This window comes from Anabrus simplex, chromosome 4 (assembly GCF_040414725.1).
Source record: "Anabrus simplex isolate iqAnaSimp1 chromosome 4, ASM4041472v1, whole genome shotgun sequence".
NCBI classification, from domain to species: domain Eukaryota; kingdom Metazoa; phylum Arthropoda; class Insecta; order Orthoptera; family Tettigoniidae; genus Anabrus; species Anabrus simplex.
The window spans coordinates 408,121,780-408,147,256 of NC_090268.1; the positions used below are offsets into that span (position 1 = coordinate 408,121,780).

The 25,477-nt window shown below is 40.7% G+C and overlaps 1 protein-coding gene across 1 annotated transcript; it reads right to left on the minus strand.

The window, feature by feature from the left end:
* Positions 1-968: 968 nt before the first annotated feature.
* LOC136872777 (espin) lies at positions 969-23,570 on the minus strand. The gene is made up of 3 exons (XM_067146615.1): positions 23,517-23,570; positions 3,281-3,386; positions 969-3,193 (listed from the first exon to the last, which is right to left on the minus strand). Exons 1-3 carry the CDS (start codon positions 23,564-23,566, stop codon positions 2,087-2,089), a joined length of 1,263 nt encoding a protein of 420 aa, XP_067002716.1. The 5' UTR covers positions 23,567-23,570; the 3' UTR covers positions 969-2,086.
* Positions 23,571-25,477: the final 1,907 nt, after the last annotated feature.

Sequence of the window (25,477 nt, forward strand, 5' to 3'; positions counted from 1 at the left end):
GCTGTCTGTGGCTGTATCACTTCCCACCATCGTCATAAGACCTATCTGTGTCGGTGCAACGAAAAGCAAATTGTAACAGAAATAAAAAAATCTTGCCTGGTCATCAGGGTCACCCGAACTCAGTCCTATAGATCTCATCCGGAATGCTGTCGAGAGGGGTGTCCGCACCCTGAAGCCTGCTCCGAGCAATCTCCATTATTATGGATCAGTATGGCTCCTCAATACTTCTAGTGCCTTATGTAGTCCATGTATCACAGCACATGAAGTATGAAGCAATATTTGAAGTGAAAAAACACAATTGAGGGGTTGCCGGCAAGAATCCCACTAGTCAAAAAAATCGGAAAACGAGTTCTAGGTGCCATCTTGTAGTGTTCAGCATTACGCACGTGATTACACAACTGATTCTGTCAAAAACACCTCAAGTCGTACTGTATTAGCCTCTAAACATACGGCGATTCGGTAAAAAACCCCACAAGTCTGGACTGTTTCTAGCGAGAACACCACTAGTCAGTGGTACCTCAGGCAGGTGCTGCGAGAGCGCTCTGCTCAACCCCCGATAAACCACTGATAAGCTACACTTTTATTTTATATAACTGTCCGCGTTCCTCTAGGTTGTACTCCATTTCTCCAAGGTTTTACGTTAATATGGACACAAATGGTCCAATGAGGTTATCTCAATGCTGCTACATTTCAAAAATAGCATCCCACACTCCGAGTTAACGAATGGGCTGGTTTTAATAAGTAACAGCTGTCCTGGGCAAAACAAAAGTAAAACAATGATTTACTTCCTCTTTTCAAACTTTTTAAAAGGGTTACATACCTTTTTCCCGTTCGTAGTTACAGCTATCTACCAAACGACTGGGATTTTTCACTTATTTCTGCTCAACGCAGGAAGACTACCATCGCCGAACTTCCTCAAGACTGGGATGAAAGGACTCTGAAGGCCTGAACGCGTCCATCTCTGGAGATATTCACCCACCATGATTTCAAGGATTTTAAAAAAGCAACTGACAGTTAGTTTTGTAAAACAAAACCAAAGCCAGCATTCAGGCTTCAGGGTGTTCATTCTGTGCGGTGTGACTTCAAACATACGGCTGTATATTTTCGACAAATGTACCATGGTCCTTGGGGCCGTCACATCATCACAGATCCGAAGTTCAAAACTCCTGACACAATCAACTTAGCAGGAGCTTTCCCATCCTCTCCTGCAGTGAAAGCTGCGAAGGCTAAGGACATATTGAAACTTATCGAATACCTCGCAAATCCTGCAAGCACAGAGTACTACTCAAGCCTCTTTGGCACAGCTGCATCAGTGGATGTACCTACAACCAGTTCCGACTATGAAACAGACAATGATGACAGTAGTGATGGATGTGAAGATTAATGTTTTGAGTTGTCATTGTATGCTGTATATCATATTTTCCTCCTCTTTCTTTAATAAATAATAATTTATATTAATATGGAATATAAATATAATACTATTAGGCTTTATCTTAGTGGTGTTGTATTGAATTCTGCGAAAATCCCACTAGTCCAATCCATTTTCCTCCTTCACGCCCAGAAAATATAATTCGGTATCACTCAATGAGTTGTGATAACATCCCTGACGTCTACAGAGTATTTAGACAAAACAAAAATAGCTATTTATGGGACGAAGATATGCGGTTTTTCTCGTTTTCCCATAATTGTGATTTTCTGACTAGCGGGGTTCTTGCCGGCAACCCCTCAATTATAATTTTATTTATACAAATTATATTTAATTACACGAAGCTGATTAATTTCATGATAATTTGTAATTTTACGATGTATCAAAATTAATGCTGTTGTAATTGGGATAAAAGCCCTGTAGTATGCAATAAATTAAATGAAAAGTTCAGTAAATGTCACTAGGCATAAAGTTAGAACTAAAATATTAGCGTTCCAAGATTTCCATGGCTGGCGCACTGCTTAGCATGTACGAATATCCTTTAAAAAATGCAAGTCTTCAGACTCGAGAGAGCGAGTATTACTTCCCATTCCACTTGCTTTGAGATTAAGGAACTTCAACATTATATAGTCATTCGAGGCGACAAAGATGAGTATTTAATTAGGTGGTCAATTTTCTGGTGTTTAAAGGTGTGAGAATCTTAAAATTGCCATTGAATTCTTGTTTTGCTGTATTTTTTCTTCCAGTGCTGTGCCTCTTGGTCACCTGGTCTGCGAAGAGGGCAGCCCGCACTGCAGGAGACCGAGTACTGGCTAGTGCAGTCCGTCCATATACGTCCTTCATCCCACGTTCAGCCCCGGCTTGGACGAGGTACTGCACCACTTGTAGGTGATCATTGCAAGCTGCGCAATGCAGTGGTGTCTGACCGGAGTTATCGGTGATATCCAAGTTCACCCCAGCGCCATCCACCAGGAACTGGACCACGTCCAGGTGACCGTTAGAGGCAGCCCAATGCAGAGGGGTCTGTCCACTGTTGTCTTTGACGTTCACATCAGCTCCTGCCTCCGCCACTAAATACTGTACTACTAACAAGTGCCCATTGCAGGCCGCACAGTGTAAGGCAGTCTGTCCCTCCGTATCCCTCACCGACACCTCCATGTGCACGTCTTGCACCAGGTAGCGTACCACTTGTAGCCGTCCATGACCCGCTGCCCAGTGGAGTACTGTCCATCCCCAGAAGGTGTCGGTGACTGCTGTGTTCGCTCCTGCCTGCACAAGGTAGCGCACTACAGGAAGATGTCCCTTACAGGCCGCACAATGCAGGGCTGTTTGACCCCAGTGGTCTCTCAGCCCAACATGCGCATGCGCCTCCTGCACCAAGTACTGTACCACAGCCAGGTGACCAGCCTGAGCTGCCCTCAGCAACGCCGTCTTGCCGTCACGATCTCGGTGTTCCACTGATATCTCCCCAATCCTAAGTGCCGCTTGAACTTCTTCCAACCGCCCACCACTTGCAGCCTTCAACAGACTTTCTGGACCAGAAGTATCAAACCTGGAAATGGCCCTCTCCAAAACTTCAGCGTCCTTGTCTCTGGTTGTCTTATCAGCCTCTTTCTTCTCCTCTGAACTTCTATCTCTAATATTCAATGCTTGTTCCCTTTCCAGTAGTTGCTCTTCATTCTCCGTTACTCTTTTAATCCAGTAATGTAAATGTACTTGCAATTCTTCCACAGCTCCCCGCTCAGTTCCACAAAGAATGCAGCGATTCTGAAAAAATAAAATAAAGATACATGTAATCAAACCAAAAGGCACGTTCAGGCTAGAAAAAAGAAATATCGAGAAAGCCAGATCTACCTTGTAGTAGACTAAAGTTCTCCCTTTTCTCCGGTAGAAGAACAGGACTGTGATGATACACACTATGGTAGTGACCACTAAAATAAATTCATTCGTTAGGGAGATTCTGAAACAAACAAACAAACAAACCATTCATTTAAGTGAATATTTAGTTTTTACGGCCACATTTTATTTATTACACCTTTCTCGTCTTAAATTAAGGACCCAAATATGGCACGACATAACTGGCTTCAATATCCAGAAATAATGGCATCAAAGCTGGAACTCTGCACTTGTGAAACACCAAGGCGTCCATGAACCCACAAGTGGACTCCCAGGATTTCACCTGAAGAGACACCAATGGACTAAACTCAACCGTTTGAAAACAGGGCCATGCTACATTAAGTTGGGACTTCGAGAATCCCCTGCCTGTGACTGCGGAGCCCCTTCCCAGTCAGTGAAGTACTTTATTGAGGAGTGCCCTCTGAGATAGTATGACGGACCAGTCCAAGATGTCATCAATGCTACAACTCCCTTCTTAGACTGGCTACAACAACTGGACATCGATTGTTAAATGCTATCAACATTCTTGTCTTTATATATATTCTATGTTTTCTTTTTCTTTTGTATACTTGCCATACGACAATAAATAAATAAATAAATAAATAAATAAATAAATAAATAAATAAATAAAATAAATAAATAAATAAATAGATTAACATTTTTCCTTTTGTAATTAAGGCATGTTAATATCAGATTGTTTGATCATTTCTTAAAGTGCAGGAATATACGCTAATACAAACACACAAAAATGACTATCCACTGATCCTCTACAACGAAAAGAAAGGAAACATAACAAATAACATAGGGCCTACTCAAAAAGGAAACTATGATATAAATTAAAATGTGCAACACAATTTGAAATCGTGTAATTCCGGCAGTGAAGACCCTCACTGACTTGATGTTCATTCATCTTCTACACAACTGCAGCACAACTGTAGTACACTGCAGACAACCGGACGAGTTGGCCGTGTGGTTAGGAATTTAGAACTCTATGTACCTTAACCTCAATCGGGTTCTAATAATTTTTACGCAGAACGACATCTAGAATGTCTGGTCTACACCTTAATGACTACGGATAGTACGTGGGTTCATCAGAGGTGTCAATCAGAGCATTTTATCATGTAAAAAACTAGCTGGAATCTTTCCCTTTGCATTAGTAGTCCTACATTTGAAGTCTATGTGCTGTGAATTGAGGTCGCTGGCTAATATTATCGGAACCCTATCTTACTGATTTAGTAAAAAAAAAGTTAAAAGTCTGCTAGTTGCAGAGGACTTTTAGGCCTTGAGTAAACGGCCTATATACGGTAGTGGAGGTCGTTCAGCTTTAGTTCTACACCGATACATTCTATAGTCATGTCAGAGGGAGGACGTAGCACGTGATATACTATCTTAGATTAAATACATACGGCTATTCACCTTAGGCGTCGGTCTGTCGAGTCTGTGTACTGTCATGTTACGTAATTTAAAATGTATATAGGGTTTAAGATAGGTTTCCGATAACAATAAAACGTCGAAGTTATTGTCCGAGACGAAGGCCTCGAGCTCAAGTCTTTGGTCAGTCACACCTTCGCAATTAAAAGCACATATAGTGAGTCCATAGACTGACAGCCACCTACTCTGAGTGATAATAACTCATGAAGGCGTTAAATAATACCTCTATTTTCCTAAATATACCGGTACTCTGTCTGAGCTTAATAGCTGTTTCACGCAATATGAGAACTAACCTGGGGAGGTTAACTTCCCTTAATAAAGACAACATTTCTCGTATATCGGAGAGGCCACTTATCGTCCCTCCTGGAGGAGAGGAGGCAGGAGGAGCGTCTCCTCCTGCAGCATTCGCGAAAGAAAAGTCACTAGTGACCTGTGACGATTTCTGTTTCTTAGCCTCCATCTGCTTAACAAACAACTGACATCCTTTCCAGGAGGCAGGATGATCACCACCACAGTTTACACAGTGCGCATTTTCCTCGGGTTTAAGGGGACACTGATTTGGAGCATGTGTGGAACCACACTTTACCCACCTCAAAGGCATATAGCAGTAGTTAGCTGAGTGGCCTAACCGCTGGCACTTATGAAATTGTACTGGGATATTACTACTTCCGAACGCTTCAATTTCAACTTTACAGCCGCAGATATACCGCACGCTGTAAATCGTCTCCGAGAATTCTCTCTGGGGAAGTGTCAGAGAGAATACTGGGAGTTTGATAACTTTTTTACTGTTGTTTCATTTTGAGAACTGGTGGTAGTGGCGAAGCGTGAACTAAGTAAGGGGGTATACGGAGATTTTTTTAAATTTAAACTATTTTAATCATATTATATATGGAATTCTATTTTCGACGCATACAGATCTGTACTCAATATTGTATTAATGAATATGAAACCAAGACAAACCCTATAACAACTTACAACACTACGTGTACTCGTTTTATTTTTAAATATAGACTAAATAGGCAGCAGCAGTTGTCAAATAACAACATAATTTTAGAATAAAAAATAGCAATATATTTCATCGTCATGCGAATTTAATAAGAAAAAAAAAAGAAATAAGTAGATTTTCGTACAAGTCACCTTGAACAATATTCTAGTAAATGAGTTCGATCCGCCTATCCTTCATTTTAGTAAATATATCTATTAGTCCCGTCTTGAAGTCAGGCACCTTCCTAAGACGCCACAGCAGTTCCTTCTCTCTAGCTAGAGTTCCCGAGTTAGACAGTCTCTGCTTGGTCATCGATTTCTTTAAATAGGGTTTAATTCGTTTGAAGGCACTCATAGCGCGTTCACTAGCAACTGACGTTAACTGAATATACAGCATCAAATTAAGCAATTTTGTTGTTTCCGCATGCACACTCTGGAGTTCATTATTAAGAATGTAAGCCAATAGTTCTTGGGGTTTTAATAGCGTAACTAATATTGGCGGGCAAGAAAATGCATGTACTTGAAGGGTTTGGTGCTATCATTCATTTATTAGGTGCAAGTTTGGTATAATTCGTATTTGAATATTATTATTTTATTTTTAGACGTGTCTTATAATAAAGTAAATTCAAATTAATTACATTAAAAGCATGTCTGAGATGGTAGCCAATAAGAACACCTTTATAACTGAGATCCAAATACTAGCCAATGAGAGCAAGAAGAGACGCTGGTAAGTCTGTCACCGAGCTCGATAGCTGCAGTCGCTTAAGTGCGGCCAGTATCCAGTATTCGGGAGATAGTAGGTTCCAACCCCACTGTCGGCAGCCCTGAAAGTGGTTTTCCGTGGTTTCCCATTTTCACACCAGGCAAATGTTGGGGCTGTACCTTAATTAAGGCCACGGCCGCTTCCTACCCACTCCTATCCCTTTCCTGTCCCATCGTCGCAATAAGACGTATCTCTGTCGGTGCGACGTAAAGCAACTAGCAAAAAAAAAAAAAAAAGTAAGTCTGTCTACTGTACGGAGAAATCTCGCTATGGGAAAGTCATAGTTCCACAGTCAGCATCTAAAGATAGCGTTAGTGTTGTTCTATCTGAGAGCTGTAAAAATCAAAGGGAACATACATTCTAAAATCACGTCATTTTAGCACACTTTTCAGGAGAGGGAAAAATATTATAAATTTCGCAGAAATTGTTCAACCGTTGTAATTTTCGAGTTTCCATGTTGGTTAGCGTTAATATCTCTGTTGAATAGCATAAATAAGCATTCCAAGTGAGTCTTCATATATCAGGTAGACTTACGTGGTTTTAAGAAATAACATTCTAACCTTATCTGGACATACTAGGTTTTAAGGTTTGATTTCCGTAACATGTTTAATGTTACTATACTAGTTTTAATATGGATCAGCTTATAGAAATCACAGGCATAAAAACAAAAGAAAGTAAATATTCGAGTTACTTGAAAAAGCTATGAACTTTTTTCCACAGTTCTTGTGTGTAGTAACAAGTACAAGAACAATTCTTACAATGATGAACTTAGAACTGGTGTCTGCGTACAACTTTGAATGTTAAACAGTGTTAAGTATCTTAGAATTGTTATCAAAGTAAAACTTTGTATATATAATTCAAACATGGTGTAATCTAGAAATTTTCGTTTTCATTCAAGAATTGTTATACTTTTTAACCAAGAATTTTAGCCCCTTTTATTCAGAAATTTTGGCTGTCTCTAATCATGATGTAGGTTATCATGAAAAGTATGATAATCTTGAGATATCGGCTGTTTCAGTTGCTGGAGATCCAGATATTTGTCCATTATTTTTAAAGATTTTTCACTGTCACCAGTGAGTAACTTCCACTGCTCTTTCGTTGTCTTTGAGGAAGTTCTTCCCAGGCACCTGAAAATAATAGCAGAAATTTACAGTGGAGAAAATCTGAAACGCACCTAAAATAGTGAATGAAACGCACCTTTGAAACCCGTCTTGATCCTTACTTTCAAGTTTGGGTGGTAGCGGATGCAGCAGAGGTCACTAACTGTAGAGTCTCTAACTATCTTCATGCAACTGTAGTCCTTAAAGAAGGAATGTGTCAAATACGTAACGTTGTATGGTTTGGGTTTCAATCTTGCAGACTTACATGCAGACAGATATTCCGCAGGCACGTAGACTTCTGTATGCCTCAGTTTTCTTTCTGTTGTAGAGTGCATTGAATCACTCTCCATTTGTGTATGCCCTTTAGCGAGAAACTTCTGAGTGTTGGTGATGTTCTTTTCTTTAGCTAATAACAGAAACGCATTTGCCAGTACACTGTTTCTATTTTGGTAGCCACAGCCATCTCTGTAAAATATCGTCTCATCTCCTGATTCATAAGCAAAATTTTTCAGTATGAAGTCACACATGATGCTCGCAAAGTCATTTGCAGTTATTGCTCCTTCACCTTCATGCCATAAGTAGCAGTATCCTTCTTGTGTCTTGAGATCGTACACCGTTAACTTATCTACTTTGAGCTTCATTTTGTAATAGATTGCAGATGATTGTAGGTACGGACAGTAAAACAGACTGAAAATCTAGAGTGAACACATGCTTGGCATTGACTTTATCGAAGGCCTTTTCCTCTCTGGCCGATTCCTTTTTGAGCCTGTGTGTTATATAGTCTCCTTCTGACACATTCCCTGTTTTGTAGCTACAGCACGTATCACATCTGTCCTTCTCGGGACAAAAGGGACATAAATTCATTTCATTATACCTCAAGAAATGTCTTCATAGACGAAGACTGAACTTTCATCCTTTCACAGTATAGCTGATATTCTCCATGCAGGGCAGCTTTTAAAGTCCATATGGGTTCAATATATTTTTTGATGTAGTTGCTCGGCAGTAATGCGATTCTAACTTCGGAATCTCGTTTAATAACGCAACCAAGTGAGCTTTGTGTTCTGCGCTCTCCGTTTTGTCCTTCAGATGACGTTCTGGTCCTATTCTTCTCGGACGTACCAGGGATTTTTTAACCAAAGCATGTTCGTCCCCATTCCCATCACCTTCTTCAGTTCGGTGTTCTTTCACCCAGTTATGCACTGACCATTCTCCAATACACGGGGTTTTTAGAAACAGTTTTTTACATATCCTATTCCTGACCCCATTTTGTTTTAAATGGAAGTAGAAGCTGTTTGATCTTCGAGGCTCGTCATTCTTGTGATGTTTCTTGTCCTTCGGAGCCTGTACATCTACGAGGCATCTTACTATCCCCTTCTTTTCTTTCCACGAGCATTTCCAGAACTCGTCGAAAATCTGCCTTCTGTCACCTTCCATAAAACTCATGCAATGCACATTGGCTGACTTTGTACTCAAAATACAATAATTGCAGTGTGGTTTCATTTTCCTCAGCGGTCTTTCCACGACGTATTCCCAGCTCCCGTCCGTGGAGATGTCCACTCAGGGTCCTTTGATGACCTTTTCCTTTTTCTTCCACGGCTTGCACTGTTCCCATTACTGTTTTTCACTGACATCTTCATGGGTTTCATTTGGGGGATCTGAGGAATTCGTAGGGCTAAACGTTTGGGGGGAGGGTATCTGAGGAATCCGTAGGGCTAAACGTTTGGTCCAATACCGTAAAAGCGGTTTGTACTCTATTTTCATCCCTTCTTTGAGCCTCAATTACATCTTCAGGGCTTCGTCTTCCTTCAGCTCTATTTCCTGTGGGAGGAGAACCAGAAATTGGAAGGGTTTGCTCTGATGTTTCTTTACCGGCATTTGCTGTGCTGTTGTTTTCCTCTGCAGACTCGTTTACGGCCTGAAGACAACCAGTGTTATCAGCTACAAACTCTCCCAAAGACATCTCACTGTTTTGAATAACATCGAAATCCATATAGAATTCGCTTGCCTGAGTTTGCGAATACAATTCTTTTTCATCAATGTCATAAGAAACCGCCCTTCCTTCTCAGTCTGGGTCATTTTCTTCGTAGTCTTTCCTGTCATGTGTTTCTTTTACGTAATTCACATGTGCAGTTCTTGCACGTTCCACATCAATCCCCAACATACCCAGAATTCTCATAATTCTCCAACTCATTGTCTCTGAAATGAAAAGACAACGAAGGAATGTTTACCACCAACTCCGAAGGTCATACGACATTGAGAAAATTAACTGTACGAGAGAACCTAAGTAACATTGCTGATTTATGAAAGACATGTTAAATTATTTCTTTACTGCTTTACAATTTTTCCTTGGGCACCTTAGTTATAGATGGGAGGACATTAGTAGACGAATAAGTTTGAGTGGTGTCTTTAAAAGTAGGAAAGATCACAATATGGAGATAAAGTTGGAATTTAAGAGGACAAATTGGGGCAAATATTCGTTTATAGGAAGGGGAGTTAGGGATTGGAATAACTTACTAAGGGAGATATTCAATAATTTTTCCAGTTTCTTTGCGGTCATTTAAGAAAAGGCTAGGAAAACAACAGATAGGGAATCGGCCACCTGGGCGACTGCCCTAAATGTAGATCAGTAGTATCAGTAGTGATTGATTGATTGATTGATTGATTGATTTATAGATTGATTGATTGATTGATTGATTGATTGATTGATTGATTGATTGATTGATTGATTGATTGATTGATTGATTGATTAGGTACTTACCGATTTGTGTAAATGCAGGAAGCGAACGACAGCTCACATTCAGAGAATAACCACCGACATTACACAGCTTTGCTAGCAATAGGCACTAATAGCGAATCAACAATTAATACTTCGCGTGCATTGTATCACCACACTAACCTTAGTACGGTACTATTTGAGTCGATTCAACAGGCGTTTACCTCCCATTCCCGCGAGTACAACAGAGGTCGAACGTTGTTTAATTCATTTTTAGAAGTGGCGGACAAACAGGCAGCTCTATTATGAGTTACGTGGTCTTAGGTAAACTTCATGCCATCACCTGAGATATAAAACACGTATGTCACACCAGGAGACTTACGAGGTTTTATAGTAACATTCTAAGGTCGAGAAGGATACGAGGTTTAATTTATTTTAAATAACTCTTTAAAAATGCGAGAAAGACATACGTGGTTTTATCCAGCAGAAAAAGCGAACATAAATCCATATAACGCGCTGCAAACATGAAAATCGTGAAAAATTGGACTTATGAAGTTTTAGAAGTAAGCCGACGAACACAGAATGGACAGAGTCTACTTTCGTCTACGTGCTTCCTGTAACTGACTCGAGTCCTAGCATTGCCGAAGTAAGACGAAAATAAGTAAAGCGGGGAGTACAATAATGTCATGAATGTGGAAATAATTAATGTTCTAAAAAGTAATTGAACTGTTGTTGTTTGAGTCATCAGTCCATAGACTGGTTTGATGCAGCGTCCATGCCACCCTATCCTGAGCTAACCTTTTCATTTCTACATAACTGCTGCATCTTACATCTGTTCTAATTTGCTTGTCATATTCATACTTTGGTCTACCCCTATCGTTCTCACCTCCTATACTTCCCTCAAAAACCAACTGCACAAGTCCTGGGTGTCTCAAGATGTGTCCTATCACTCTATCACTTCTTCTCATAAAATTTAGCCACAGCGATCTCCTCTCACCAGTTCTATTCAGTATCTCTTCATTCGTGATTCGATCTATCCATCTCACCTTCAGCATTCTTCTGTAACACCGTATTTCAAAAGCATCTATTCTTTTTCTTTCTGAGCGAGTTATCGTCCATGTTTCACTCCCATACAATGCTACGCTCCAAACGAAAGAATTCAAAAACATTTTTCTAATTCCTTCAATGTTCGAAATGAGCAAACTTTTTTTCTTAAGAAAAGCCTTCCTTGCTTGTGCTAGCCGGAATTTTACGTCCTCCTTTCTTCTGTAATCGCTAGTTATTTCACTACCCAAGTAACAATATTCATCCACTTCAGTTCCTAATCTAATATTTCCTGTATCACCTGACTTCGTACGACTGCACTCCATTAGCTTTGTTTTGGACTTATTTATTTTCATATTGTACTCCTTACCCAAGACACCGTCCATACCATTCATCAACTACTCCAGATCTTCTGCAGTCCCAGATAAAATAACAATATCATCGGCAAATCTCAGGGTTCTGATTTCCTCTCCTTGGATTGTGATTCCTTTTCCAAATTCTTCTTTGATTTCCTTTACTGCCTGACTATATAAACATTGAAAAAGAGGGGGACAAACTGCAGCCTTGCCACACTCCTTTCTGTATTGCTGCTTCTTTTCCATAGCCCTCGATTCGTATCACCGCAGACTGATTTTTATATAGATTGTAGATAATTCTTCTTTCTCAGTACCTGATCCCGATTACCTTCAGAAACTCAAATAGCTTGGTCCAATCAACATTATCAAATGCCTTTTCTAGATCTACGAATGCCATGTATGTGGGCTTGTCCTTCTTAATTCGATCCTCTAAGATCAGACGTAAAGTCAGGATTGCTTCACGTGTTCCTACATTTCTTCTGAAGCCAAACTGATCTTCTCCCAACGCAGTTTCAATTTGTCTTTCCATTCTTCTCTAAATAATACGTGTTACAATTTTGCAAGCGTGAGATACCAAACTAATGGTGCGGTAGTTTCCACACTTGTCAGCACCGGTTTTCTTGGGAATAGGTATAACAACATTCTGGCAAATCTCCTGTCTCATACATCTTGCACACTAAACGGAATAACCTCGCCATGCTAGTTTCTCATAAAGCAGTCAGTAATTCCGAGGTAATGTCATCAATTCCAGGTGCTTTGTTCCTATATAGGTCTATCAAAGAAGCTCTGTCGAATTCTGACCTCAAAATTGCGTGACCCATTTCATCAGCATCAACAGCCCCTTCTTGTTCCAGAACCATATCATCTATGTCCTTACCTTGATACAACTGTTGGATATGTTCCTGCCATCTTTCTGCCTTGTCTTCCCTAGAAGTGGTTTTCCATCTGAGCTCTTAATATTCATACACCTAATTTCTCCAAAGGTTTCCTTGATTTTCCTGTATCCAGCATCAACCTTTCCTAGGACCATACTACTTTCAACATCCTTGCATTTCTCCTTCAGCCATTTTTCCTTAGCTGCCCTGCACTTCCTATCCACTTCATTATTTAGTCGCCTGCATTCTTTTCTACCTTCTTCATTTTTTGCATTCTTGTATTTTCGTCGTTCATCGATTAGATCTAGTAACTCTTGAGTTATCCATTGATTCTTAGTTGCTCTCTCCTTTCTTCCTAACCTCTCTTCAGCTGCCCTACTGACCTCATTCTTCATAACTGTCAATTGTTCTACTGTGTTTCCTTCAGCCTTTCCATTTCATCCTTGCGCAACATGTTCCTTGAAACAATTCTTCACACTCTTTTCTTTCATCTAGTCTCATCTCACTGGATTCCTTCCCTTCTTCAATTTCTTCAACTTCAGCAGGCATTTCATGACCAACAAGTTGTGATCAGAGTCTACGTCTGCTCCTGGGAAAGTTTTGCAATCCAACACCTGGTTTCTGAATCTCTGCCTAATAATAATGAAATCTATTTGATACCTTCCAGTGTCTCCAGGTCTCATCCACGTGTACAGCCGTCGTCTGTGGTGTTTGAACCAGTATTCGCAAGGACTAAATTGTGATTGCTGCGGAATTCAACCAGCCGACTTCCTCTTTCGTTTCTTTGTCCCACTCCGAATGCTCCTACTGCATTACCTTCTCTTCCTTCGCCTACGACTGCACTCCAGTCTAGGGGCCGATGACTTTCGATGTTAGGGCCCTTAAAATAACAAGCATTATCATCATCATAATCACTGCAGTCTCCCATCGAAATTAGATTCTCGTCACCTTTTACATATTTTGTTAAATCTTCTATCTCTTCATATATTCTTTTGATTTTTTCATCATCCGCTGAACTAGTAGGCATATAGATTTGCACTATTGTGGTGGGCATTGGTTTGGTGTCTACCTTGACAACAATAATCCTTTCACTATGCTGGTTGTAGTAGCTTACCCGCTGCCCCATTTTCTTATTCAGTTTTTTTTTTCTAGTTGCTTTACGTCGCACCGACACAGATAGGTCTTACGCCGACGATGGGACAGGAAAGGGCTGGGAGTGGAAAGGAAGCGGCCGTGGCCTTAATTAAGGTACAGCCCCGGCTTTTGCCTGCTGTGAAAATAGGAAACCACGGAATACCATCTTCAGGGCTGCCGATAGTGGGGTTCGAACCTACCATCTCCTGAATACCGGATACTGGCCGCACTTAAGCGACTGCAGCTATCGAGCTCGGTATATTCATTATTAAGCCAACTCCTACATTTCCTCGGTTTAATTTTGTATTTATAATTCTGTTTTTTCTATTTGCTTAACGTCGCACCGACACAGATAGGTCTTATGGCGACAATGGGACAGGAAAGGCCTAGGAATGGCAAGGAAGCGGCCGTGGCCTTAATTAAGGTACAGCCCCAGCATTTGCCTGGTGTGAAAATGGTAAAACCACGGAAAACCATCTTCAGGGCTGCCGACAGTGGGATTCGAACCCATGAATTCCCGGATGCGAGCTCACAGCTGCGCGCCCCTAACCGCACGGCCAACTCGCCCGACCAAAAATTCATCTTTTCCTGCCAACGTACTTCACTTATACCAACTACATCTAACTTTAGTCTATCTATCTCCCTGTTCAGATTCTTTAACCTACCACAACGATTCAAACGTCTAACATTCCACGCTACGACTCGCAAAAATGTTAGTATCCATCTCCCTGATGATCGCCCCCTCTCGTGTAGTCCCCACCCGGAGATCCGAATGGGGGACAATACATCAATACATCATTCATACAGAGAGAGCTGCATGTCCTCGAGAGTTAGTTATGGCTGTAGTTTCCCGTTGCCTTTAGCCGCGCAGCAGTATCAACACATCTAAGCCATGTTGAGTAATATTACAAGGCCATATCAGAGAATCATCTAGACTGCCGCCCTTGTAACTTCCGAAAGGCTGCTACCCCCCTTTCGATGAACCATTCGTTAGTCTGGTCTCTCGACAGATACCCATCCGATATGGCTGCACCTGCGGCTCGGCTATCTGCTTCATTGGGACGCGCAAGCCTCCGCACCACGGCAGGTCACGGTTCGCAGGGGAGGATAACTGAACTAACTAGACAATATTTCGTTCACAAAATGGTAAGGGTACCCGCCGTCTTCCTTGTCGCCCCTGACTGGTGCACGTCTATAGGTGCATATCCTAATTCTGTTAGTTCCATTTTTACATCGTCAGTATCGACGGTCTCAATTAGATTCCTTATAATAACTTTTAATGATCTGAGGTGGGGTGACTGATGGGTGTAGTGGGAAGCAGTTGAGTGTTCGAAGTATGTTTTAACTTCTTGTAGTCCTCGATGTTATCAGCGTGATATTTTAAGCAATCACGTTGATTGATTGCTCGTAACTCCCCACTGAGAATACCTTTAGGGTATTTAGTATCACGGGAAAAGTTAACTTTGTCGAAAACAATTACTGAGAGGACCGTGCCTTTTCTGACCACCGAAGTTGGTTCTTCATCCATAGGTGAGACTCAGTGGGAACCGATTCGTGGTACTGGGACTGTGATGTTGAGGCCACAGCCTCCGGTACACTTGTAGCGGGAGTCGCTTCTCTCTCACCACGTACTTTCCTGGCAGAAGAGGACTGCTGATTACCGCGTGGTTGGTTGCTCCCAGTGAGAATTGAAAAAGCATTACTTATTTTAATGCACGCATTTTTCCTGATTGGTTGCGTTGTCCTTCTAACCTTCCCGGAGAATATAGACTCTCTGGTGGATTTGGATTTGATTACTTTCCACTCAGAGGTGGAGGGGGTAGTTTTAGCAACTTTTTAGTCATAGTGGGTAGAGGTTCACAATTTTGTCACTATAGATTAGGTAGTGACTTGAGAAGGGATGGCTGTAGAATTTGTGACTAATTTAAAAAGCTGGAGGCTTGCATCCGGGAGATAGTAGGTTCGAATCCCACTATCGGCAGCCCTGAAAATGGTTTCGCGTGGTTTCCCATTTTCACACCAGGCAAATGCTGGGGCTGTACCTTAATTAAGGCCACGGCCGCTTCCTTCCAACTCCTAGGCCTTTCCTATCCCATCGTCGCCATAAGACCTATCTGTGTCGGTGCGACGTAAAGGCCCTAGCAAAAAAAAAAAAAAAAAAACAAACTGGAGGATCTCTGGAATGAATCCAAAGGTTCCAGGGTTCATTACATTAACCTGACTATCTATGGGAGTAGGTTTCACTGCAGGGGTTGGGAGAGGAAGGAACTCGTCAAATGGTGGAAGTTGTGCGGTATGATCTCCCCCCCCCCCCCCCCGCATTGGGCGGAGCCCCAGATATCATCGAAGATCCTTCCAAAAGAGAACTATCTACACATGCATAAATATGCCACCACACGGTCACTAGAGCAGCACAACACACGAGTTCGGTAGGATATAGGATTCACACAGTCACTGGGAACGGGCACTTAGTTTACTGCCACAGGCCATAGCTATGACAACTGTTCAATATCGCAGTCAGTTTTAGAATGTAAGGGTTCTCAAACGAATGGCATTGCGACAGGACTTACTATGAAGACATAATGGTGTATTAAATAAACGTAGTACAATATTACTTGACCACTCAGTCACTTCAGTTAGGAAAAGGAACTGGGGACCTTCTTAAAATGACTTAGTCACTTCACTATTTAATGTTTTTTTTACCACTTTCATTTGTAGATGAATGGGACAGAAATTCTTAGCCATGTGTACAGCTACAGATAAATATTGTTTCCGGATAATAACTTTGATCAAAATAATTTGATCAATAGTTGATGCCATGTTGTAATCAAAGATATGCTATAACACTACATCAAACTATGCAGTCTTCTTTCCAAGAAGGCTATGTAAACAAATATGTATTCTGAGCAGGCTCCCGCTCTAGTTGAAAGTGTGTGTGTGTGCAGTAATAATGATAGGACTATTGTTAAGAAAATTCTGAAATTTTGGGTGAGGTCATGGGTTGCGAGGAGAAGCTCAATAAGAATTGTGAGTATAATAATGAAGGAGTTTGAAAAGTGAAGATCTGGAATCATGCCGGAGATACATAAGAATGGATATAGACACATTTCATAACTTAGTTCAGAACGTTGCTCCATTACTGGCGAAGCAAAATGCCCATTTGAGAAATGCTGTAAGTTGAGAAGAGCGACTGGCAGTAACTCCTCGTTTTCTTACCAATGGAGCACGTTCAAACATACAGTACAATATGTGTATGTTGGGTATTCAACCCGAAGGCTGGTTTGATCATCTGCAGCTCCGCCAACAGCTGTCATAAATAGCCTAGGCGTCACTGAACAGGCGTACTAGGGACATGAGGAGTGAGGTAGTTTCCCGTTGCTTTCCTCACCGAGCCAGCCGTTGCTATTATGTATCAGTCTGCTAAGCCCATTGAAATGCATGCACCAACCGACCCTTTGAGCGATATTTTCACACCATTCATAACAGGGACTGGCTGCATAAGGATTGGTATTACTAGCATCACTCATACCTCAGTCCCTTTCATATTGTCAAAGCCAAGGATGAGACTGAGACAGATCTATGAATGTAACAAATTTGATATAGCCCATACCAGAAGACATAATGCACTGTAAACACTACATCTCGCCAGCGAAGACAATACATTACACGTATTCCGAGAATGAGTGAGGATGTGAGAAAAACTTTCTCAGGGCCCAATACTTAGCTGAAAAGATAAAGTAATTGCTGATATTATGTTTGTAATTATAACACTAGTTTCACTAGGCATAGATAATCAAAATGTAAGTAATTAGTGAACCCGTTCTCCGCAGCATTGGTTACAAATAGGTCAAATAACTCGTCCTGATATTCCCGTCGTAGTCAGATTGTTTGCCCGCCCTGTTCAGTAGTTTTTATGAACATTTAATATCGGTACATAATAACTGATTCATCCGTAACGTAATTTATAATATTCTTTCCATATTCATTGTGATTCGATCATTCGGGTGTATCTGGATCTTAAAATCCCGAGACAGTGGAACATATCATTGGCCGGGACTGAATACTTGTTCGAGTAACTAGACACCCACTTTTTCAAGAGTTTGTCCCTGCGCTTTATTACTGTTAATGGTCATACAGAAGGCTAGTCGACTTGATACCACCCCATTTGTGCATACGTCGATGTTTTTTATTATCAGCATGTGAGTTATTAAGAAAGTTCTGCCATCTGTCGAGTATATTTGGAAGCTGTGGAAGGTCAGAGAATCAAAGAGTATATAGCACATAATAATATTCTTCCATGATCAGAGGAAGTGTATACTCTCTGGCTTGACCGCTAGTAATCAAACATGGCTGCATGCAATGTCATTGCTAAGGATGAAAATAACATATATCAGAATATTATTTAAAGTGTTAGACGCTTAGCAACCTGCTAAGTAGAGAATGTATTGCGAGTTAGGGTAAACCTTCGCCTGCAATTATTGGAGTGAGTATGGGGAGATATCCGTGAGAGGCTTCAGTTGGAAAATAATTATATCGGCAGGACTGACCACAAATATAAAATTAGAAGGAATTTTAGCAGAAGCGATTGGGGTAAATTTTCATTCATTGGGAAGGGTGTGAAGGAGTGGAACAGTTTACCAGGGGTAGTGTTTGATCCTTTTCCAAAATCTGTACAGATATTCAAGAAGAGAATAAACAGCAACAGAGAAAATAAATGAAATATTAGAGGGCATTCGACCAGTGCAGTTAATGGAAATAAAAAATGTGTGTGAATGAATTAATTCCATCCCCTGGTCTAAGGAGTTTGGACAGCCAAAGAAGGGGACTGCCTGTAGGGGTGAAGTACAGTGGGGACTTCGAGGGGCCCTGGGACCGCTACGGTAGCTGTGAAGGCCCTTCAGGAACCCTGAAAAGTGGTGGCAAAAGGGGCTCTGGTTAAGACGCAGCAGGTCGTTATGCTACTTAGGTTCCAGAATGGGTAAAAAAAAAAGTAAATAAATGCATTGTAAATTTTAATCTTATACCAGTTGTATAGTAAGTTATCATTTGAAGTAATTCCACTTATATATCAGTTGACTATATTTGTAAGTAGTACAGGAGATATTATAAGTAGAATTTTGTAAACAATATAAATTTATTAAGGATGAACTGTGTGTTTAATAGCAAAAAAAAAAATTGTTAGCGTAAATTGTATAATATTGTATTATAGGAAAATTTTCTTCATGTTAATTTAATATTTAGTGCTTGACAATAATGTATTTTAGTGTACCATTTGCCACCGAGGTAGACACCTCATTTGCAAATAAAGAGATTTTGATTTTGATCATTTAATGATTTGATTTTATGGTTACTGAAAGTTGGATGGACTTAGAGATGATTCATGATTCACTGGCAGGTAATCCCCGAGAGAATAAAACAAAAATGAAGCCAGTCGGTCCAGTAGAATGGGCGGACGGATTTGCCAAAGCTGTTTTTAGTAAACTCTTTTAATATACCGGTATAGACTATGTAGTGGATCCGCGCTGCTCCGCGGCATTCTTTACAAACAGGTCAGATAACTCTTACTGATATGCCTGTCGTAGTCATATAGTTTTGCCTGCACTTTCCACTAGTTTTATGAACATTTGATACCGGTAGATAACAACGGATCCATTCATTCTTTCCATACAGTATTCACTGTGCTTCAACCGATCGGGCGTATCTGGATCTTAACGTTTTCAAACGATCTTGCACGAAATAGTGCAACATACAATTGGCCGTGACTGAATACTGGTTCGTGTAAGAGTAGGTAGACCCCACTTTTTCAAGAGGTTGTTTATTACTGTTAATGGTCATACAGAATGTTAGTCGACTTGATATCTTTCCGTCTGTGCGAACATCCATGTTTTCTCTTGGCAGCATGTAAGTTATTACGAAAGTTCTGCCATCTGTTGAGTATATTAAGAAGCTGGGGAAGGTCAGAATATTAAAGCGTATATAGCACAGAATAATATTCTCCCATTATAAGAGAGGCTTGAGAGGTAGGAATCAAACATGGCTGCATGCAGTGATATTACTAAGGATGAAAATAATTTATATCAGAATATTAATTAAAGTGTTAGTTGCTTAGCAACCTGCTAAGAACAGAATATATTGCGGGTGAGGGCAAGCCTTTCGCCTACAATTAGTGAAGTGATCATTTAATGATTTGATTGTATGATTACTGAAGGTTGGCTGAACTTAGAGACCTGTCAATGTATCATGATATGATTCACCAGCAGGTAATTCTGGAGAGAATAAAACAAAACTGAAGTAAATCGGTCCAGTAGAACAGACGGACGGATTTGCCAAAGCTGTTTTTAGTAAACTCTTTTAATAAATATAGATCACATCAGCATTTACCTTAATCTTTTCAGCCTAGTATTGGGTCCTGAGAACGGTTTATCTCTTCATATCCTCACCCGTAATGACCTTTAAAAGTTCATTTGCCATATCGCTGTACTTCTTTAATCGCAATTCTCTGTTTTATAATGTGTGGACTTCGTGTTACACAGCAAATATTTCTCCTCGTACAATGCAATAAGCAGTTTCACTGCAGCAACGCTCCAATTTAATTATTGGTCATTTTACCAGGTTATCTTTCAAATTTATCACGAAATCTTTGATCAAATATAACAACATGGAGAAAATCGTCAAAGATTGATCCAAGACGGTTTTCATCCAAGTTCTTTTATAAATGATTATAAAATCTCTTTGATCCAAGTTATTTGAATCCAAGTTTTTTGATAGTGTAATACCGGCCTAACAGATTTAAATCAATAATCGATATAAAAGCATATAACTTGTTGACAATACGAGATGAGCACAAAAATCAAAAGATCTTTCTTCCCAAAAATAAAAGTGGCCGATGACTTGTATGTTAGGCCCCTTTAAATAACAAGCAAGAAAGCAAAAACAAACAAAAATAAAAATGCGGACATTAGCAGCAATCGTGAAAATGTACGCGGACACTATATTAAACGTCGAAAATACTGACATGTCCGCATAAATGCGGACCAATGGTAACCCTAGCATGGTTTAAAGTTATTTGATAGAATCTGAGGATATTCTTGCGAAACGAAACATATCATTCTTTGTTTAGTAGTGTGTATTGTTTACAGGTATATTATAGTGGTTTATATTATACTGAATGTGTGTATTGCAGACTGAGAAGCTCTTCTGTCCCAAGTCATGCAAGACCATTGCTTTCTAATCTGTCCAGGGGAGTGTCCCGTCAAGAGCCAATCGAAGGGAAGATTGCTCAATGTTGCCGAAAGGTGACCGCAGATCAGTGGTCGCCTAGCTCTCACGCGATATGTTAAAATTTAGCCAGTATTGAAGTGTTCTAGCTCTTTGCTTTGTCTGTCACTGTGGACGGCTCGGCAACACTGAGGCCTAAATTGCAAGAGTTGTCGGCTCTCTTCCACTGAGTGTTGTTGTGGTAATCCTGGTGGTAATTATTGTTTTAGGAGGAAGTACAACTAGGCAACCATCTTCTTGTAGCCTAATACTAATCAAAGAAAAAATGGAAGGGACACTTCGAAAAATGAAGATATCGGGCAAAGAAAGTCAAAGGCCACGAAAAGGCGTGAAAATGAAAGACTCCCTAGCCCTCGAAATCTAATAGCGCCAGGTTCGGAAAAGAACAATAGTTTACCAAGGAAGGTCGGATAAGAAGCAATACCAGGGCTCAGCTAAGTGACCCGTGATCGCCAACCCAGTATGAGATTTTCACTGACGTCTTCCTATCGGAAGTTTATTATCGCCGTGTAATGGGAAGTAGTTCATAACGAAGGGAGAGAAACAGCAACAGCGCGTTCACTGTCTGCTCCCTCATACTCGCCCTGCTCTCTTTGCCACACTAGCTGACGGAACTATAGTTGGGCCCACGAGAGTTAAAGTCTGACATTTGAGCGGCGAAAGCAGTAACTACGAAGTATGCTGCGTTGTCATAGTTACCTCAGTCTGAGGCATATTACCCTTTCATACAAGCTGCATACGGTATTTAATCAACTATGTTGGCCTAATGCAATTCAATAAACTTTGACCCGTTCCTAAGCCCGGGCTAATGATTCCGGCACTTAAGACAGAACACGTCATTGACGATAAATATGAGATTTCATATTCACTAAACTGGCAATAACTTCAACAAATGCACATGTCACATAAAGAATAGAACTGTACAACTAGCCACTGATTAACTTACAAAAAACTAACAACAAAAATAATGTTCAGGAAACAAACACTCAAATTATTACATAAACCAGCAACTACTAACACAGCTAACACAGTACTACTCCGAATAATAAAGCGACTGACAGCAAGCCAACCCACGTGGCGATAGCATCCTTAAATGTGGCAACTTTGTTATCGTTGCCATAGCAACAGACCATTTTCGAGCAGCGTTACTCAACTTTTTCTCGCCGGTGGCGCTAAACGTCAGACCTCAACTCTCATGGGCCCAACTATAGCGCTTATAGGGTCTCACTTCAAATTGTCGTGCTATATCAACATATAAAACGTGAAATTGACGAAGTTCTTTGATTAATTCTACAGTAACTTAAAGCTACATCAAGGTACACAAAAGGGCATACACTGCTAGTACAAAGCAATTTTCAAATGGGTTTGCTAATCTTAGATACTTATTTTATTACAAATTTCATAGGTAGGAACAATTGTACCCTTTCAGCCTTCTCCAAGTAAGTTAACCCTGGTTAAGAAAAACTAATGTAGAATTCCTGTCGGAAAAACTTAAAGAAATAGGCTACTTCCCTTCGTTATTATCTCACTTGTACGACTGGACCGGGAACCCTTTCATGGAATACCCAGTCGGTTTAAATCATTTATTAAACATGCAAAAACAATTGGCAGAATAGAAATCTGATCGGACATCAAAATTCAAATTCGCTGAACGGTCTTGTGATGTGCATTAGTTATCTGTGAAATCTCACAGAAAGCTGTTACTCAAACGATTCACGTATTATGTGAGCAAGCGTTTTTGTGTTTGACAGACTTTGAAGTCAAACAACGAAATAGGATTTTGTCCGTCGAAGAACAACTTTGTTTTAACCATCGAAGAACAAAATGATTATATTCCACGAGACAAGTACAAACATCTCATTGAGCATTTGAAGATCTCTTTAAGTTGTAAAATTAAAGTTTTTTCCGTATGAAAAGTATTAAATGAACGCCCACAGCTTGTTTCCAGTTCAGCTGGGTCAGGAATGGAATGAATGAAGCCCCCATTTAGCGGCGAGGATAGGAACTGTGCCGGCTGCCGAAGCCTGTCGCACTCCTCTGGGGCAATGATTAATAACTGACAGGTGAAATGAAATTATACTGGAGAGTTTTGCTGGAACTGAAGATGACAGGGAAAACCGGAGTATCCGGAGAAAAGCCTGTCCCGCCTCCGCTTTGTCCAGCATAAATCTTACATGGAGTGACCGGGCTTTGAGCCACGGAACCCAGCGGTGAGAGACCGGCGCGCTGCTGCCTGGGCCACGGAGGCAGTATTAAATAAATACTGTTCTAAAATGTTATTGGAAATATTTACGAATTGTAATTTGGTTCGCCAAAAGTACAACATTGTTTTATATGTTGCCCTAGAATTAAAGTAAGTTATGTCCCAGACAGCCAGGATTCCTCAAGGTTTAGTTACATATTTCTAGGGTTCCCCGACACAAAAACGGTTGAGAATTGCAATCGTTTCTCTAATCACTAATATTTATGTAGCCTACATAAATAAATCAACACATTAATGGTTGAGAGAAACTTACCTGTATTCCAAGAAGTAAAATCCACTGTCATCACGTTCGTGGTCCGCCATTTCATTGACAGATATGATCGCTTCTCCTTATCGTACTCATTACCATCTTATCTGTCAGTTATCGAGATGATGTCAAAGTACTAGATACAGACTGAGTGCGTGAGTGCATAAGGTATTTATCTCCGCTATCCAGTGGAGTATGCTGGGATGAAGACGTGGGCTACCACTAGACTTAGGTTACCCCTTTTGGATAGCTGGTTTAGTGAACGTCAAGCCTTCAGCGTTTTGAGCTGCAGCCAATAGCCAACGGAGAAGCCTGCTGTATTGTCAAGGCTGCTTCACAAGTTACTGCCCTGGCCTCTGCTACTGCCAATGCTCAACCCTTGATTTCCGACAAAAGAGTAGCGTTACAAAAATGTTGCAAAGTTTGGGCTGGGTAGAATTGAGAGAAAGAAAGAGAGCTGCTCGACTATATGGTATGTTCCGAGCTGTCAGCGGAGAGATGGCGTGGAATGACATTAGTAGACGAATAAGTTTGAGTGGCGTTTATAAAAGTAGGAAAGATCACAATATGAAGATAAAGTTGGAATTCAAGAAGACAAACTGAGGCAAATATTCGTTTATAGGAAGGGGAGTTAGGGATTAGAATAACTTACCAAGGGAGATGTTCAATAAATTTCCAATTTCTTTGAAATCATTTATAAAAAGGCTAGGAAAACAACAGATAGGGAATCTGCCACCTGGGCGACTGCCCTAAATGCAGATCAGTATTGATTGATTGATTGATTGATTGATTGATTGATTGATTGATTGATTGATTGATTGATTGATCAGTAGAAATGGTAGTCTAAGGTTTAGCAAATGAAAGTCCGGCTTTGTGGCTGAATGGATAGAATGCTTGCCTTTAGTCCGATGGCCGCGGTTCAGTTTTCAGAATCAACCCCCTCATAATGTTAATTCCCCTGGCTTGGGGACTGGGTGTTTATGACGTCTTCGCCATTCATTTTATCCCCATTAGGTTACCACCAAGCCTATACAGATGCCATGCCCCATTCTTCTTCTTATTATTATTATTATTAAATAAAAATGTTGAATTTTATAGCGGTCGTACCCATCGTTCACTGGTTAATTAGCTTCCTCGGGATATCAGTTGTGGTGTCCGACCCATGATCACGGGTTCGATTCCAACCAACGAAAGAGAACACTAAACCTGAAAGATCTGCCAATAGAAGGAAAACTGTATTGCTCCTATAAGAGCAGCCCTGCAGTGTCTTCTACATGGATGTAGAAGTAAACGGGAGTGAAATACCAGCACTCTGTTATCTATATGATTAAGTCAGAAGTATGATGTGAGGAAGTATATACGATGAGTAATGCATGGTTGATAGCAGTGGCGATCTGACGGACCGAAGCCTATCACACCTATTCCCCCGGACCAGCTCCTATCCGATATACAGCAGCAAGCCGCGTGGGGCGAGTCGAGGGGAGAGAGGGACGAGAGTCTGGGCTGCGATATCAGTCTCCGATGCCTTGCTCTCAGAAATACGTGCGACTTTTTTTTTACTCCTTTAAAGTTTTTTAAATGGAACAGTGTGTCAGATGCTTACATTATAATGTGCTTTAGACTTCCATCATTCTCAGTTGAGGTTTGGGCTTCACTGATAGCTTTGGTAGCCCTCAGTATACGCCACTGCCGCCATCCGTACTACAGATTACTTTAGTAACGTCATAGTTCGTGAACCAGTGAAAACGGCTGAGTTGCCTAGAAAGTGGTTCTGAGGGTGTCCGGACAATTCTTACCACGGACATTCTGTACCACTTGATTTTTAAAGACATTTTGTACCACCTACGTCGTTAACTACCTGCGAACAGTTTTCCCGTAATCCCCAAATACACTGCCTGACAGAAAAGTTAAGCACCCAGAAGGAGTGGCTCAATATTATCCCATTTCGGTATACATGCATACTATTG